The 19093-nt window shown below is 43.7% G+C and overlaps 1 protein-coding gene and 1 long non-coding RNA gene across 3 annotated transcripts in view; one reads left to right on the top strand and one right to left on the bottom strand.

The window, feature by feature from the left end:
- The window catches only part of LOC144687630 (hepatocyte nuclear factor 1-alpha-like), a 225990-nt gene that overhangs the window by 11182 nt on the left and 195715 nt on the right, over window positions 1–19093 (bottom strand). The window contains exon 9 of the mRNA XM_078554000.1: window positions 5958–6090. Coding sequence (XP_078410126.1) covers window positions 5958–6090 — 133 coding nt within the window. The remainder of the gene's footprint in view (window positions 1–5957; window positions 6091–19093) is intronic.
- The window catches only part of LOC144687633 (uncharacterized), a 60683-nt gene that overhangs the window by 16120 nt on the left and 25470 nt on the right, over window positions 1–19093 (top strand). Inside the window, exon 1 of one of the 2 annotated variants that reach the window (XR_013578180.1) lies at window positions 18050–19029. The exons of the other annotated variant lie outside the window; for it this stretch is intronic. This is a non-coding gene — a long non-coding RNA (uncharacterized LOC144687633). Of the gene's footprint in view, window positions 1–18049; window positions 19030–19093 lie in introns of those variants that run through there. 2 annotated transcript variants of the gene reach the window in all.

Raw genomic sequence — 19093 nt, 5'->3', positions numbered from 1 at the left:
CCTGTTTTTAGCTAGGGCATAACTGAGCAATTTTCCACATTGTAGGGCGGATGTCCTAGCTGTATTGGAATAGCTTGTCTGGAGGGCTGGCTAGTTCTGGAGCATATGTCTTCAGCACAACAGTGGGATGTTGTCAGGAATCTTAGCCTTCACTAAGTCCAGTTTTCCCAGATGCTTCTTAACGTCATGAGGAATGAACTGAATTTGCTGACAATTGGCATCTGTGATGGTCAGGATGAAGCCGTGTGGGATCATCCACTTGGCACTTTTGGGTGAAGACACTGGCAGACATTTCACCTTAACTCTTACCATGGTTGAAGATGGGGTTGTTCAGAGCAACATTCTTTCTAACTTTCCTTTGTTGCACTGCATGGTACCTTTAAGGCTGCTTTGTGGCCATGCTGTGTCTATCTTAAAGGGAGTATTAGTTGTACATGGCCTGTTTTTTGCACTGTGGGGTATATTCTGGCTTGTTACGCAGCCCATCACCCATGCAGCTTAGTGGGAGTACTGGTTCAGAGAAGCACCTTCTCCCTGCTGTTGCCTGAGTTAGATAATCTCAGCTGGGCAGTGAAAGGAGGGCTACAATTAACCATAACGTCTCCGGGTCAGGGTGGGAAAGATCTTCCAGTCCTGGTGGCTATTCCATATCCCCAGTGGCAGCGTGCACATACGCTTGAGGGCCCTGAGTGTGTTTTAACACTCCACAGTACTCTAAATCATAAACTCTCTCAGGGAGAACTTGTTTTCAAGAATGTAGCACTCATTTAAGTATGATATTCTCTCTTTTTCGTGGAGAAAATATATTTAATTCACCAGATAAAATTGTGTGGAAGATCATAGAAGAAAATAGGATGTCACAAGAAAAAGTCTGTCATCCCATAACAATCTTTCACTCACCTTCTCACTTCCAGCATTTCTTATGGGGATGTATTTTATTTATGCCACTGCAGTCAGTGCTCCCCCAACTTCTCCATCTTGTTTCTCCTAAGTTCCAAATATGCCATCCTGCATTCCCTTTCTCGTTGCACCCTCCGTTTGCGCTTAGCAAGATTCAGCGTAAAATGCCCTACTCTACATGATTCCATTCAATGGAAGAAATAAAGAACCTGAATTCCCTCTTGAAACCTCTCTGCGTCTCCTATTCTCTCTCCTCCTTTCAGATGCTTCTTAGAAACTATCCCTTTAATATAGCTTTTCCTCACCTGATCTTATATCTGCTCCTTTGGCTCAGTGTCGATTTGTATCCGCTTAAGCTCCTGTGATGTGCCTTGAGATATTTTACCACATTGAAGTTGGCTATGTAAGTGCAGGTTGCTCATATAAATATACCTGCTTTGATTTTAAAACAATGTAGTACTTCTTTCATTCATGAGCAGTAGTAATGCAATGAACAAGAGCCCAGATGCAGGGATGCTCCCTTCCCAGCCAGGAGAGGTTTGAGATTTATCATGGGATATTCCAATGATGCAGTTAGTGTTTCCCTAAGGTCTTGGTACCTGTCACATTAGTGCAACTCACAGCTGAATTTATGCTTAACCTGAGTTTTTAAACCAGATGTCATGATAGGGCGCAGGATAGGATTCAAAAATAAATAAATCATTGCACATCCCCAAAGCGGATATACCCTTGAGCCTGTCAGAAGGTGATGCAGATTATGCTACAACATGTCAGACTGAATGTTCCACACAGGCAGAACATCTACTGCAAACTCAGCTTGTAATTAAAGAAAGGCTGCATATCCTCTCATTGACCCAACAGCACAGGACTGACTATACACATGTTTCATTTGAATATAGTTATAACATAAACCTTTCTACAATGAAGCAATTAGGCAACAATAGCCACAGCTTTTCATATTATGAGCAGTATTCGCATAAAGTAGTGACCATCTCAACATAAACATTTAGCGAGGCAAATAGTTACAATTTGGATTTTTGACTGGCTTGAAGGCTGAGTGGCATATGGGAGGGTAGGGGAGAGTGGGGTGGGGGGCAGAAAGATGACAAACAACTGTTAAACTCACTCCTCCTATGAATTGTTGAAAAATATAAGACTAACATCTGACCCTTAGCAAGGACAGGACTTTTGCCTGGGCCCTCAATTAAATAAATGGTACTGAAACTTACGGTATCTTTCTCGCCTCAGCACAGTCCCAGAGTGCTGGCTCTTGCATCCCTGTAATATTGCAGCTAGCACTTGGACTGAGAAAATGTGCTTGATACCCCTGTTAGAGGTTGTGACACTTCAGCCAGCAGCCAGACAGAGGGACTACCCAAAGCTAAGATTTGAATAGTCTCTGGGCCCAATCTTTCTGTGCCAGTAATACTATTTAGTGGCACACACAAAACCCTCTCAGTAGTGACACTACCGGAGCACCACCAGGGCACTGGGGGCAGCATAGGCATGCAAAACTGCATCAATGTGACAAATTTTACCAAACTTTCTAATACCCTACAGACTTCAACCATACTCGGTGATTGATGGAGATGGCGGGAGTGGGGGAGTTTCAGATCTAGTTTTGCATCCAACATGCCTCAGAAAATTACTCACAGTTTTTAAAGATTGATATAGACACAAAGTGATAAATTTCCTCTGGTGACTAGAAATAGCAAGCATGGGAAATCTACAAGCTGTCTGTAACCCATAGCGATCAGAGGTGGCCTTCCCCAACCCCACATTTTAAAGCTTCAGCACCTGCCAAGAAATATAGAGGTATAATTTCTCCATGTTATTGACATTATGTCTGTTTGAGGCAAAGCCATTTTGTACTCACACCTGCGCTTTCACCCACATTAGTGACTAGAAGAAAACATACATAGCCGTACATAACCAATATTGTTGAGATTGTGGTCACCGAGTGCCTGCTGTCCAAAGCTTTAAACAAATAATCTATTGTGAATCAGAGTTGAGGGAAATTTTGCAAGGCAGTCATCTCAGCCCATGTTAGTTGGAAAATCAAGGCTCCAATACAGTGACCCAATTTCTTCTACAATGTACACCATTAGCGAGGCTCCATGCAGAGCAAAGCTCGCAAAATATCCTTTCTCGTGTTTCAAATTTACATCTAATCATGCCACTGTTCATTTTGAAATTCTGCCCATGTATTAAAATACCGATTTTATTGTTGGGGAATTTTTTTAAAAATTCATTCACGGGATGTGGGTTTCGCTAGCTGGGCCAGCATTTATTGCCCATCCCTAATTGCCTTTGAGAAGGTGGTGGTGAGCTGCCTTCTTGAACCACTGCAGTCCATGTGGTGTAGGTACACCCACAGTGCTGTTAGGAAGAGAGTTCCAGGATTTTGACCAAGCAACAGTGAGGGAACGGCGATATATTTCCAAGTCAGGATTATGAGTGACTTGGAGGGGAACTTCCAGGTGGTGGTGTTCCCATGTGTCTGCTGCCTTTGTCCTTCTAGATGGTAGTGGTCATGGCTTTGGAAGGTGCTGTCTAAGGAGCCTTGGTGAATTCCTGCAGTGCACCTTGTAGATAGTACACACTGCTGCCACTGTGCATAGGTGGTGGAGGGAATGAATGTTTGTGGATGTGGCGCCAATCAAGTGGGCTGCTTTGTCCTGGATGCTGTCAAGCTTCTTGAGTGTTGTGGGAGCTGCACTCATCCAGGCAAGTGGTGAGTATTCCATCATAATCCTGACTTGTGCCTTGTAGATAGTGGACAAACTCTGGGGAGTCAGGCGGTCAGTTACTCGTCGGAGGATTCCTGGCCTCTGACCTGCTCTTGTAGCCACAGTATTTATATGGCTAGTCCAGTTCAGTTTCTGGTCAATGGTAACCCCCAGGACCTTGATAGTGAGGGGTTCAGTGATGGTAATACCATTGAACATCAAGAGGTGATGATTAGATTCTCTCTTGCTGGAGATGGTCATTGCCTGGCGCTTGCATGGCAGAAATGTTACTTGCCACTTGTTAGCCCAAGCCTGGATATTGTCCAAGTCTCATTGCATTTGGACATGGACTTCTTCAGTATCTGAGGAGTCACGAATGGTGCTGAACATTGTGCAATCATTAGCGAACATCCCCACTTCTGATCTTATGATGGAAGGAAGGTCATTGATGAAGCAGCTGAAGATGGTTGGGCCGAGGACACTATCCTGAGGAACTCCTGCAGTAATGCCCTGCGGCTGGGATGACTGACCTCCAACAACCACAACCATCTTCCTTTGTGCTAGGTATGACTCCAACCAGCGGAGAGTTTTCCCCCTGATTCCCATTGACTCCAGATTTGCTAGGGCTCCTTGATGCCACACTCGGTCAAATGTGGCCTTGATGTCAAGGGCAGTCACTCTCACCTCACCTTAGGAGTTCAGCTCTTTTGTCCATGTTTGAACCAAGGCTGTAATGAGGTCAGGAGCTGAGTGGCCCTGGCAGAACCCAAACTGGGTGTCAGTGAGCAGGTTATTGCTAAGCAAGTGCCACTTGGTAGCACTGTTGATGACCACTTCCATTTCATTACTGATGATCGAGAGTGGACTGATGGGCTGTAATTGGTGGGGTTGGATTTGTCCTGCTTTTTGTGTACAGGACATACAGGAATACTGAGTTGCTTTTGTTTTGACAGCAATGAATAGCTATTCCAGTTACACAGTCATAGATACCACTTGGGCAATGTAACAGTGAGCTAGCGGCAACCTCAGAACCATATCTCTGTTGGCTATTGTTGTTTGTTGAAGTGTGTGAAGGCTGCAACTGCATCTCACTTTTTTTAAATGGTGAAGTGCAAGGTGAGGCCCAAGACCCTGACTACAGGACACCACCGAATCTGCATTGAAACTCTCAGCACAGAACATCTGGGCTATCTCATAAAACAGCCATCGAAAACATTTGGTTCAATCAATCACCGTCACATCATAGATCTGCATTACAACAACAACTTGTATTTATACAGTGCCTCTAAGATAGCAAAATGTCCCAAGGCACTTCACGGGCACATAATTAGATAAAGATATATAAGGCACGTAAGGAGATATTACAAAAGGAAAATACTGCGGCTGCTGAAATCAAAATAGAAAATGCTGGAAACATTCAGCAGGTCGGGCAGCATCTGTGAAGATATGAGGACAGATGTCCAAAAGTTTGGTCAGAGATCGAATTTAAGGAGCATTTGAAAAGAAAGATGGAGCCAAAGAGGTTTAGGGAGGGGATTCCACAGCTTAGGGCCTAGAAGCTCAAGGTACAGCCTTGGGACAAAGAAATCAGGCTGCACAAGGGGATTTAATAGGTACATAATATAGAGATGTTCAAACAAAGCCTGTTTGTCCAATTCAGGCACTTGGGTCTTAGCAATCTGGGTGAGTACAACCCAGTGCTATTTGTACTGATCAGTCTTATTCACTGGTTTATCCTGTTTGAAGTTTGTGGGTGTGGGAGTTCAAAGAAGATTATCCTTAGCATTGTTGCCTCATTGATGGGCAAATCCTAGATCAAAAAACTGTGATTTATTAGTAACCGTAGCCTGAGAGACTCCAGTGTACAAATCTAAATGGCCTACAAAACCAATAAGCTTGGATGGCTCCTGATATAATGGGCTAAGTAAGGAGCAAGGTTTCTTTTTCTTTATTCTGAGATCACTTATGCCGCAACACTCTGGGTGAAATAGTTCAGACTGACTTGTATCAAACTTTCTGGTTTTTGACTTGAGCTCCTGATGCTTGAACCCTTCAGCATAGTGAATAATCTTGCCACGGAAATGTATCTCTTGTTTTTTTTTACCCTTTATAAACACAAAATTAAATCTTTTTAATGTATCCAGTCTCTTAAAGACATGAAACGTGTGACATTTTTTCAATAACTGAAAAGTGCTTTGAAAGTTCTTGTCGGTTGCAATATCTAAGTCCCAATTGTTGAATTCCTTGTAAAGAATGGTAGTGTTTCAGAGCACCTCCCCACTTCTTTGGGGTACGCTATTACAAATTTAACCAAATATTAGATTCTACCTGTGGTAATGGCTGGGCTTGAGGAAACTCGATGGATATGTTGAATGGATCCATCCAAATTCTGCAAAGGTACCTGTTGTATGGCTGCATGGATCTGGTTTTCTGACTGGCTTTCTGAATTTAGTGTCAGGACCTGAATTGAAACAATAAGTGAGCATTAGTACGTATACTATCTATCTCCACTTATGTCATCTTCATTGGCTGCGGTTGTCCTCCTAAGAGCAGAGAAGGTTAAGTGGAGATTTAATAGAATTGTTCAAAATTATGAAAGGTTTTGATAGAGTAGATAGGGAGACATGTTTCCACAGGTAAGGAGGGTCGGTAACATGAAGACAGAGGTATAAGATAATTGCCAAAAGAACAGGGGGGAGATGAGAAGACATTTTTTAATGCAATAAGTTATTATGATATGAAATCTCCTGCCTGAAAAGGTAGTGGAAGCAAATTCAATAATAACCTTCAAAGGGATTTGGATATATATTTGAAAAGGAAATATTTGCAGGGCTATAGGAAGAGAGCAGGGAATTGAAATAATTGGATAGCTATTTCAAAGAGCCAGCAAAGGCATGATGGACTGAATGGCCTCCTTCAGTTCTGTATGATTCTATTATACCAGACTTTTTTGCAACTAGTAATCCCATTCAGTTAAACATAAATGGCATGATGTGGGCCATAGGACTCTGCACTCACAATCAATTTACAGTCCACAGCTGTCATCAGGTGGATGATGCATTTAAAGTCTAACAGATCATTTCAGGGAGTATCCAATAGCCAAATTGGCAAGATTTTTGCTCCCATCCTTTTGGATGTTAATTGTGTTATTTAGGTGTTCAATTGCATTAAGGTGGTGGGCATTAATTGGGGACTCGCATGCTCATATATATAGGAAACTGGTTTGTGGGTTGGAGGTTAATGATATGTAATCTGTGATTCTGTAAATAAAGGCTTGTACCATGTTGGCTCCAATGTTCTGTCATGACTGGCCAGCTGAGTTCTAACATGGTAGCAGAGAATGATTGTCTAGAGGTGAAGATTGGAAACCTTGATTTTTGTGGATTTTAAACCGAAATCTTTATGGCCATTACAGAAAATGGCGTAACAGGAAGTTTAAATTGTTAAGAGTTTGATTATTCTATGATTTTCACAGAGTCTGAACCACACGACCAATGGAAGAATGAGGTTGAGATACTGACATGGATTTATCTTGGTTATCAAAGAGAAAAAAAAGTTATGGGCCTGACATTGTTACTGCCTGCACAAAGCAAAATCAGAAGTAATGTATTTTCTGAAACGATTGACAGTCAATTGGATAGCGAGGAGGGTTTGCACTCTCTGACAGAATCCTTGAATGAAGATCATAAGATTGTAAGAAATAGGAGCAGTAGGTCATTCGGCCCCTCGAGCCTGCTCTGCCATTCAATAATGGTTGACCTGATTGTGGCCTTAACTCCACTTTCTTGCCTGCCCCCCACAACCCTTAACTCCTCTGCTGATCAAAAATCTGTCTAACTCAGCCTTGAATATATTTAGTAACCCAGCGTCCACTGCTCTCTGCGAAAGAGAATTTCAAAGACTAACGACCACCTGAGAAAAGAAATTTCTCCTCATTGCCGTCCTAAAGGGAGACCCCTTATTTTTAAACTGTGAGCCCTAGTTCTAGATTCCCCACAAGAGAAAACATCCTCTGTCAAGACATCTACCCTGTCAAGCCCCCTCAGAATCTTAAATGTTTCAATAAGATCACTTCTCATTCTTCTAAATTTCAATATAGACCCAACCTGCTCAACATTTCCTCATAAGACAACCGCTTTATCCCAGGAATCAGCCTAGTGAACTTTCTCTGAACTATTTCCAATGCAAGTATATCCCTCCTTAAGTAAGGAGAACAAAGTGATACACGTGCTCTAGGTGTAGCATGACTTTGCTACTTTTATGCTTCATCCCCCTTGCAATAAAGGCCAACATTCCATTTGCCTTCCTAATCACTTGCAGTACCTGCATACTAACCTTTTGTGATTCATGTACAAGGACACCCAGATCCCTCTGTACCGCAGCATTCTGCAATCTCTCTCTATTTAAATAATATTCAGCTTTTCTATTATTCCTGCCAAAATGACAACCTCACATTTTCCCAGATTACACTCCATCTGCCAAATTTTTGCCCACTTACTTAACCTATCCATATCCATTTGCAGACTCTTTGGCCAGAATTTTCCACTCGGCATGCGGGCAAGCGGACAACACACTCGAGTGTGATATAGCGCACGATGATGCTGGGCGAGCATCCTGACATCATCGTGCACTCGCGTGATATTTCAGTTGGCGCGCGAGAGTCGACAGTGTGCCCACCGACAATTGAGGGGCCTATTAAGGCCATTAAAGTAGCAATTGACAGCGGTTTTGTGGGGCATGATTCACACAGGAGGTAAACCAGGGCCATTTTAGCTGCTGCACAGGGCTTAACCCACAGTGTAGGAGTCAGGAATTTCTGGAGTAGATTTAAAGGCTCTTGAAGGGTGGATAAGGTCTATTTTACTGGCATGACTTGAAGGTTTTAAATCCTCTGCTCTTTAAACTTTTGAAAAACCGAACTTTAAAAAAATTTCAGCTAGACATGTGGTGTAGAATCCATCTGAACAGTTTCAAAAAATGTTTGTTGACATTTTCCTAAGGGCTGTATATGAATCCTTGACTGACTTCCAAAATCTACTGTCATCTCAGCAGGGGCTCTGAGTTTACAGTTTGATTTACAGCTTAAAGAGCCTATTAAGGGTTTAGCTGCCTTTGATGTGGTAGGAACAGAAGGATGTTTGTTTTTATAACAGGTTAACCAGTTGAGACTTAAAAACTTCGAATGGGCTTTCAGGAATGGGAGATGTTTTAATATAGTGAAGGTTGTATTAGATTTTTTAGAACTTTATTTTATTTAATCTCAACATGGCTTCTGAGATTTTCCCATGGTGGATACTGTATGAGTTGGCATGGAGGATATAAGGACCAAGGGCATGAAGGGTATAAGGGGTCATGGGGTTTGTGGAGGAGTGAAGGTGTGACTCTCTGTGGAGAATGTTGTCTCATAAGCTAACTTGGAATTGGAGAAATAAGATGTTAGGAGGAATTGTGTTGGACCGCTGTCCATGGCGGGCAATTATTCAAAATAATCATTTCTATTAATTTACTTTAAAAAGATTTTCTTGGGATGCGGGTAGGGTTGCCAACCCAGGCTGGACATATTCCAGGAGATGTCCAAGAAATGACGTCACGGAACCCGTGGCACGAGCAGATTCGGTTGGCAGGGGTGAGGGGGCGGAAACTCTTAAAAACTGGCAGGTCACCTACCCACTTGATTGAGAAACAAGTTCAGCACCTGAAAACTGTCCATTCAACAGAATGAATCTTCAGCCTGCTAGATTCAAAAAGTAGAGGGAACAATGTCTATTCACCACACTAAACAGATGTAAACCTTAATTACTATAACTTTGCGGACGAACGTTGTTCTTTTCTGATTCCATTTCTTTGCCACCATATTAATGTTGACATTGCTCATTATCTCATTTAAATTGTTTTTTTATGTGATCCCGTTTCTTTTACTTTCCTCCAAAAGCCCGTCGTGTCTGCACAAATATGAACCTTGCTGAAGTCAAAGCTCCATGAAAATGTTAAAAGTGGAAAGTAAAGCATGGGCAACAAAGATGTTACTTTTCACACAGTAAAGCTAAAATAGCCACAACTAAAGCCTGTTTGTTTTGTAATACGGACAGAACTCTCCAGTACACAGATACACATACACACCCGTAACTGAGACTCAATGAAGAAAGCATGGATTTCCGGCCGGGACCTACTCAGAAGGGAACGGTGAGCGTTTCTATGCATAGGTGCGTGCTGCAAATTGAGTTGGACAATGTGTCCATGTGAGATGCCTACCAAGAACAGAGGACGCTGGAAATGCACAGGATTTGTACTGAGAAAATGGAATTCCAATCTCCCAGAATGCTTTCCTTGGCCACTGGGAGATTGGTGCTGATTTCAGTAGATCCCTGGCCATTCTGCAATGGTTAGCAACCCTAGATGTGGGGGCAACTGGCAAAGAGGCTTTTAGTATTTTTTGGTGAGGGCTAGAGAGCCTAAAATGTGACAATACAACTGGGGCGATGTTTCAGAGAACCAAGCCTGCCTCGGCATCAACCACCCCCATAGCCACGTAATCTTCACTACCAGGGATAGCAGGCCTGACTCCATCCCACACGAACCCCTCCCCAGCCACCAGCCCACCCCAGAGCGAAGATCACTCCATTCAGGGGTGGTGATGAAAGCACATTTAGCAAATCTGATTATACCAACAGAAGATGAAATTGAACAGCAATAAGGGCAAATCAATCCCAGGAATGCCCAAGGAAGCATTAATAGGTGCTTTTGATATGACTTATAGTATCATTATGCATTGAATTGCTCAGGGCAAAGAGACACGGTCTTTGAAATGGCACATGATGAAGATAACTCTGAGGAAGAGGGGTGAAGATAATGAATCTGAACAAATTATATGGGTCACAAGGAGTTTTAATCCCGTGATAAAAGTATTAGTTGTGGGCTCCTTAATTGTGCTTTGTACATGTGCTTCAACCATATGTGGGGTAGATTGGTTAATGTAATTTTGATTCACTTAGTAATGAGGATAGATGCAACGTTAAGAAATATAAAACTACTTGCTTCAGGTTTGGTGATGACAACACCTTGAGGCCACTAGCGAAAGTTGTAATTCCATGTAAAGCCATTTTACAAGTACTGATGTAGTGAGAATACTGTTGAGTAAGCCTTTTATGATAAAGGTACAAATGAAACTTGACATAGAGCATGATAAGGCATGATTTTTAGGGAAATCGGTTGATCTGCAGTTTATCCTGCAGTCAGGACATTATTGTATAAATTGGAGCCAGACCTTTCAGGAATGAAACTGGGAAACACTGTACACAAAGGGTGGTACAAGTTTGGAGCTCTTCCACAAACGCCAATTGATGCTAGATCAATTGCTAATATTAAGTCTGATGTTGATAAATTTTTGTTAACCAATGGTATTAGGGGATATGGAGCAAATGTGGGCATATGAAGGTAAATCACAGATCAGCCTTGGTCACATTGAATAGCCAAACCGGCTCGAGGGGGTAAATGTCCTATTTGCTGTTCCGAAGTTTCAATGTTCCGAACTGGCCATTTATTTCATTATAGGTTCCTGCTGCCTGCCAAAACAACGAGATACATTGTACTGCAAAGTGATTCATTATTATTTGTGTAGGACTGTGAGATGTCTCTCAGAGATGTGACAAAGCACAATATAAACTCTTAACAAAACTTGATGTTTCTCGTCAGAGTGTTAGCAAGCATTAATGGTAGTATGTGGGAGAGTGACCCTGACAAGGCTGGCATTTACTGGCCTAAGAAAGGTGATGATTGTCCTTCTCCTTGAACTTTGTGCTGAAGGCGCTCCCACAGTGATACTAGTTAGAGAGTTCAGGTGTATTGACCCAGGGACAATAGGGGAATGGCATGTGTGCCTTGAAGGGGACTATGGAAGTGATGGTTGTTCCCATGGCATTGCTGCTCTTGTCCTTCTTGATGGTAGAGGTCTCAGAGAAGGGAAGAGCTCTGAAAGAAAGCTGGAGTTCTGGCTGTGCACCTTGTTTGTCGCACATAATGTAGCCACAATGCGCTGGTGCTGGACAGAGTGGGTATTGAGCAATTAGAGCATGGGGGCCAATTGTTAGTTGCTGCCAATCCATTTCAAGCTGAAAAATGGACGACTGATGGAGACAGACTAGGGAGCGGCAGTGACAGACTTACTGTGAAACGAACTGTGCGGAGGCACGAGAGCCCCCAAACAACAGGTGGCCCCAAAATGCAGGACAAATCTGACAAATGAATTGCAACCTGCCTACGAAAAATCAAAATCACCTTTGTCTGCTGCATAATGCATGCGCAAGGGAGCAATGGTCTAAATCAGACATTTACTGGTTTCCTTTGCAAAGATAGACAGTAGAATGTGAATTGGGTTTAGTCTAAGATCGCTGCTTTTTGTGTTGCAAAATGTTTCTAGGTATGTTTGTGTGCATGTGCGGGTGGGATCCTCGGCAGGTGCAGCATGTGGTCTGGGGTGGGTGAGGTGGAGCAAGGTCATGGGGTAAGAAGGGGCACAAGCGCCGCAGACACTGACCGTTCGCTGAGTGTGAGCAGGAAATGGTTGCCATCTGCTCCTCAGCTTCACAACAACACTTTGCCACACTTGGTCCTGTACAACCCCTCCCCCCCAAGGCCCCCGGGGCACCCCTTCCACCCTCCCCGCCCTAAGGCTGTGGGACCCCCTTTCCCTCCCCACCAAGGCCTCAGGACCCCCTTTGCCCCACCTCACTCAAGGCCCTGGGAGCACCCTCTTCCCCTCCCCAAGACCCTGGGACCCCCCCTTGCCTCCCCAAGGTTACAGGACCCCCCCTCCCTCCATTCAAGGGCCCAAGACCCCCCCTTTCACCAGTCAAAGCCCCAGGCCCACCTCCCCTCCCCTCAAGGCCCCAGGGCCCTCTTCACCCCTCCCTCCCAAAGCCCTAGGACCCCCTTCATTCCCCCCCACCCCTGCCCAGGCCCTCGGACCTCATTCACCCACCCTCAAGGCCCCAGCATCCCACCTTCCCCACCCACCCTCCCCAAGGCCCTCGGACCTCCTCCCACCATATAGGCCCCTGGAACCCCTTCACTCCACTTAAGGCCCTGGGACCCCCTCCTGCCTCCCCACTGATGAGATGGGATCCAGACACCAAATTCCAAGGCCACCAACGCACTGAGCAGCCACTCAGCTGAAGTAGAAAAGGAGGAAAGCATTTTTTGACAAGTTAGATACAATTAAACCTTTAACAATGTGCTAACAATTACTTTTAAAACATTTTTTTAGGTGGCTGTTACTTCCCCAACATTAAAATTCCCATGCTCGGGTTTGTTTTTTATGGATGGGCTGGAACAAGAGCCCCGGACAATGTTCAGTTATGGGGTGGTCACGGAGCATTGGAGGAGGCCCTTCGGCCCCTCCAGCCAGTGCTGCTCTCCAAAAGGACAATTGAGTTGTGGGGACTCACAGCCCCACTTCCATTCGCACCATTCATCTCCATTTTACAAAAAGCACTTTTAATAATCACATGTGTGTTGGGCTTATTTGTTGAATTATGATTATCCTGTATTTGGCGACAATTTGATCAGGTTTATCAGGGAGTAGAAAATCCGCAATAAAAGTGTTAGCACGTGGTGAAAGTTAGGCCTTTTCGTCTGTATTTTCAAAGGCAGTCCTACTTTACGCAAGCAAGATGGATTGAATAGTCTTTCCCTGACAGCTTGCATATGCAATATGTTAAAATACTGCAGCTATTGGCCTCTCCTAAATGTAAATGCCGAGTTATCAAGATAAATGTACTGTAACATTTGAAAAGAACGAAAAACGGGGAGAAGATAAGAGAGAGTGTTCTTTTTCTTGGCTGGGCCCTGAGGGGCGACGGGGGAATGGCGGGGTGGGGGCCTGAAAATGAAGCTGCGCACCGGGCCCCACTACCTCTAAATCTGCCACTGGGGGGGCAGTCTCAGCCCTGGATCCCCAAGGCTCGCTTGAAGAGACTTTCAAGCAGTCCTGTAAGTGGGTAAACAGTACACCCGCCTGTGAGTGTGAGTGGGGGAAGGCGGGGGCCAGGGTTCAGCTGTCTAAATAAGCAAATCAGGACCTTCTGTCATTATAGGACCCTGATTACAATTTTGAAGTACGTATGGTCAGGTCATGCACTGCACATGCTCCACTCACGTGCACCACAACTGCTGGCGGCCACTCCGCTGAAGAGCACCAATCCCCTTATGGTTTTCTTTTTGCGGATGCAGAGAGTGCTGCTCCCAGCCGACTGCCAGACCTCACTCGTAGCACTCTGGAATTAACTCGACCTTGTCTGCCCTAAGGTGGCCAACTCTGGTACATCACATCCCTGGAGATTTCACTACACGCCCTCTATTCTTATAGCTAATTAAAAAACACAATTTTATTTTTAATGCTCTATGATTTTTCTCCTGGGTTGTCCTGGAGATTAGTTTTCAACTCCTAAGGACTCCAGGGCGATCCTAGAGGGTTGGCAACCCTGTTCTCCCTCGCCACCTAGACTTGATCGGAATAGGAGCCCGCTGATTTCTTGCCCTGGTTGCCTTCAAATGAGGCCCAAACCTGTAAATGATTCAGGCTTCCCAGCACCAGCCACAAGTGGGCAGCACAACCATTTCCCCTCACCCATTTTGAACAGAAATCAAATACTATTCCTGCTATATTCCTAGTTTGTTGTTGTTGCATGTGTTCTGTCCTGTGTGATTATCTCACTTGTAAATTTTTAACTACTAGTTTCAATCCGAATGTAAAGATCCAACTGTGTGCAATTGGCCTCCTTTCAAAACAGGTAAGAGAACATGGTGGCAGTAAATGTAATTGTACTGTGCAGAAAGAGTGATTGTTAGTTGTGTGATATGTTATTTCATTCATATCACAAATAGGTAGCAAGATTTAATTATAAAATACATAGATATGCTTATGGTAACTTACATCTTGTTCCAACATGTGTTGAGTGTGTTGGAGAAGGTCCGAATTGTGTCACACACTATTAGAGAATGGGTCTGAAAAATAATTGAATCCTCAAGCTTGCATGCTCATAACTGTCTGAAACTTGTCTGGCCATTGCACCTCCTCTGTGATTGGTGACGACCCATTCAGGCCAGCAGCTAGAATTTCCTGCATGGGTATAGTGTGCAATCAAAGCTTCAGAAATTGGTTTCCTCCCACACTCATGATAATGGGCGTTGCTGCTTAGAGTTGCTGCTGAAATCCCTTTTTCAGGAAGGTTTTAATGCCTCATTTACCATACAGAACTCCACCAAAGCCAGGATGCAGAAGTGAGGAACAGTTCCGCTTGAAATTTGAGCATTGAGACACAATCAAGTTCATAAAAGGGAAGTTGGAAAGACCGGTCAGATTTAATTACTATACTTTATGTAGAGCTTGGTGAATATATGAAGCAGAGTGCCCAGTGGAAAGGAGGAATTGTGGCTTATGTTAGAAAATTCAAGAAGGTTCTGGCTTGATATTTAGCAGAGGAAGAAATTGAGGGGTTTCAAATATAAACAATATTTTTTAAACTTTGAAACTAGAAAGACTTGCATTCAAATAGCACCTTTCACAACCACTGGGCTTCTCAAAGCACTTAACAGCTAATGAAGTACTTCTTGAAGTGTAGTCACTGTTGTAATGTAGGAAATGCAGCAGCCATTCTACACACAGCCCACAAACAGCAATGTGATAGTGAGGCCGATTGAAGGTTACATATTGGCCAGGACACAAGGGACAACACTCCTGCTCTTATTAAACAAAGCCACGGGATATTTTACATCCATCTGAGAGGGCAGACAGTATTTTGACTCCTGGCATCATCCTTGGTTATGGATATGCGTGACCTATCTTCCCCAGACAGACTGTAATCTTACTCGGGTACTTGCCTTAAACTAATTTATTAACGCTATATATAAACAGGTTACAGAGTAGGTATGTTGCTCCTAAGTACAGGGTGTCCCATTCTCTTGAGAGTCTAGCACTTGGATGATGTCACCAATACATCATCATCTACATCACACATTAGCATATCTATTCTATTAACCCATTACACTACACATATGAAATATGAACATATGAAATAGGAGCAGAAGTAGGCCATTCGGCCCCTCAAGCCTGCCCCGCCTTCAATAAGTTCATGGCTGATCTGTTTGTGTTTCGAGTTCTGCATTCCCATCTACCCCGATAACCTTTGATCGCCTTGCCTAACAAGAATCTATCTACCTCTGCCTTAAAAATATTCAGTGACCCCGCCTCCTGATGAAGTGCTCCAAAGTCACACAACCCTCTGAGAGAAAATATTTCTCCTCATCCCTGTCCTATAAAGGCGACCCCTAATTTTAAAACAGTTCCCCCATAGTTCTGGACTCACCCACAAGAGGAAACATCCTTTCCACGTCCACCTTGTCAAGACCGTTCAGGATCTTATATACTTCAATCAAGTCACGAGATTCTACGGGCATAGTGTAGACATATCCCCACAATGAAAAAGGGTGGTGCTGCCAAATCTAGAGCTCCCTGGTTACCTAGAAGCATACAGGGTAAGATAAAGCAGAAAAAGAAAGCTTATGACAGTCACAAAAGACTTAATACTGGAGTAGGCTTGGAGGAGTACAGAAAATACAGGGGTGAAGTAAAAATGGAAATTAGGAAAACAAAGAGAGGATACGAAAAAATATTGGCAGGTAAAATCAAAGAAAATCCTAAGATCTTTTACCAGTACAGTAAGAGCAAGAGAATAACTAAGGGAAAGGTAGGGCCTATCAGAGAAGTACATGGTAACTTGTGGGCTGATGCAGAAGATGTGGACAGGGTTCTCAATGAGTACTTTGACTCTGTCTTCACTAAGGAGAGGGATGATGCAGACATTCTAGTTAAAGAGGAGTGTGAAATATTAGATACAATTAGCACATGGAGAGAGGAAGTACTGGAGGGACTGGCATTCTTGAAGGTGGATAAATCACCAGGGCCACATAGATTGTATCCCAGGCTGTTGAAGGAAGCCAATGAGGAAATAATGGATGCTCTGAGGATCATTTTCTAATCCTCACTAGATACAGGCAAGGTCCCAGAGGATTGAAGGCCTGTGAACATTGTACCATTATTTAAAAAGGGTGAGAGAGATAGGCCAGAAAATTATAGGCCGGTCAGTCTGACTTCAGTGGTGGGCAAATTATTGGAAACAATTCTGAGAGACTGGATAAACTGTCAATTGGAAAGGCACAGATTGTTCAGGGATAGTCAGCATAGCTTAAGGGAAGATCCTGTCTTACTAACTTAATAGAATTTTTTGAGGACGTAACAAAGAGGATTGATGAGGGTTGTGCAGAGGATGTTGTCTACATGGATTTCAGTAAAGCATTTGACAAGATCCCACAAGGCAGACTGGTGAGATCTCATGGGATACAGGGGAAGGTTGCAGGGTAGATCCAAAATTGGCTCAGTGACAGGAAACAAAGGGTAATGGTCACTGGATGTTTTTGCAAATGGAAAATGGTTTTCGGTGGTGTTCCACAGGGCTCAGTGTTGGGGCCCTTGCTGTTTGTGTATATATTAATGATTTAGACTTAAATGTGGGAGGCATGATTGGGAAATTTGCAGATGACATAAAAATTAGCTGTGCAGTTGATAGTGAAGAGGATAGCTGTCGACTCCAGAATGGCATCAGTGGTTTGGAGAAGTGGCAAACTGGAATTCAATCTGGAAAAGTGTGAGGTAATGCGTTTGTGGAGGGCAAATAAAGTAAAGGAATACTTAGTAAATGGTAAGTTATTGAGAGGGGTTAAGGAAGTGAAAGACCTTGGAGGACCAGGTCCTTGAAGGTGGCAGGACAGGTGGACAAGGTGGTTAAAAAAGTATATAGAATGCTTTCCTTTGTTGGGCGAGGTATTGAATACAAAAGTAGGGATGTAATGATGGAACTGTATGAAATGCTGGTTAGGCAAAAGCTGGAATTTTTGTACAGTTTTGGTCACCAAATTACAGGAAGGACATAATTGCTCTGGAGTGTCGAGGAGATTTACAGGAATGTTGCCAGGACTTGAAAATTGCAGCTTTGAGAGAAAATTGGATAGGCTAGGACAGAGGAGGCTAAAGGGTGACCTAATTGACGTGTACAAAATTATGAGGGGCCTAGACAGGGTAGACAGGAAAGACTTGCTTCCCCTAGCTGAGGGGTCAATTGCCAGGGGACACAGATTTAAGCTGATTGGTAGAAGGATTAGAGGGGACATGAGGAAAAACTTTTTCACCTAGAGGGTGGTGGGCATCTGAAATTCGCTGCCTAAATTGGTGGTTGAGGCTGAAACACTCAACTCATTTAAAAGGTACCTGGATCTGCATCTGAAGTGCTGTTACCTGCAGCAGGACCAAGAACTGGAAAGTGGAATTAAAATGAGCGGCTAATATCTTTTTTCTCTTTTTTGGCCAGCGCCGGCACGATGGGCTGAATGACCTCTTTCTGCACCTTAACTTTTCTATGGTTCTCTGGTACAATGGGATGAATCTCGAAGACGATATAAAGATGAATTTCCTGTCGACAAATTTCTTGTCGACGAGTTTCCTGTGGGCGAGTTTTTTGTACAGGATTCCACAGCATTAGAAATTCCGAAGATTCTGGCTCAGCTTCTGTGCTGAAGAACAACCCTAGTGGGAGAAAGATTTTCAGCTGGGACTGAAGTATGGGCATCAATTGACTTTCATCCTGGAAATAGGTGCTGCCAACTCCTAGGCCATATGATCCTCTGTGGACTCAAGTCTGAAATCAAGCAAGTTGTTTGCCCTGGACTCTTCATGGTCACCCAGCGATAGGCTAGGCATCGCATTGGTAATTAGGAATAAAGATCTGAATATTGCTCAGCCACTAGAAACACGGCTGAGAGATTTCACCTGGGCTCAACAGCAGATTGGAATGGCGAACCAACCTCTGGGACCTCATCCTCCAACAGATCTCTTGGTACTGCCATGGCTTCTTCCTCATTACTTTCTTCAGGAGCCAACTCAGGTCCAAAAGGTCTTCCACATGACGGCCACTGTCTGCCACAGTGCCTTCTGTGTCTGCCACCTCTGGCCTAGCTTCATAAAGTACTGATTCATAACCTCAATATCCACCCAGGGCCTAGTGGATGGTGTCTCTGTGATGGAAAGGAACTCCCTGCTGATTTAATAAACCCCCTCAGCTGCTGTAGGATGGCATTCCACTGGTTCTACATAAAACAGTGAGGATTGATCCATGAAAGTTACTAAGTTTTTCAAATGCTGGTCATCATCTGTTTTTCTCCAGAATTCCCAGTAGTACTCCAGCATCTCCACTCAGTAAGGATGTATGTTGATTGTGGACAACATTGAGAGAATCAACGATCTGCCACCCCTTGTAACAAAGAGGGCAATAATCCTGCCTTTGATTGTAAGGTATGTGTCTCCTGGATCTTGCAATTTAATATCTGATGGATGAAGGGTATTGGTTGAAGCCAGT

Source organism: Cetorhinus maximus, chromosome 12 (assembly GCF_964194155.1).
Source record: "Cetorhinus maximus chromosome 12, sCetMax3.hap1.1, whole genome shotgun sequence".
Taxonomy (NCBI): Eukaryota; Metazoa; Chordata; class Chondrichthyes; order Lamniformes; family Cetorhinidae; genus Cetorhinus; species Cetorhinus maximus.
Note: the sequence above shows the minus strand (reverse complement) of the source record. Positions and strands in the feature narration are given on the sequence as shown.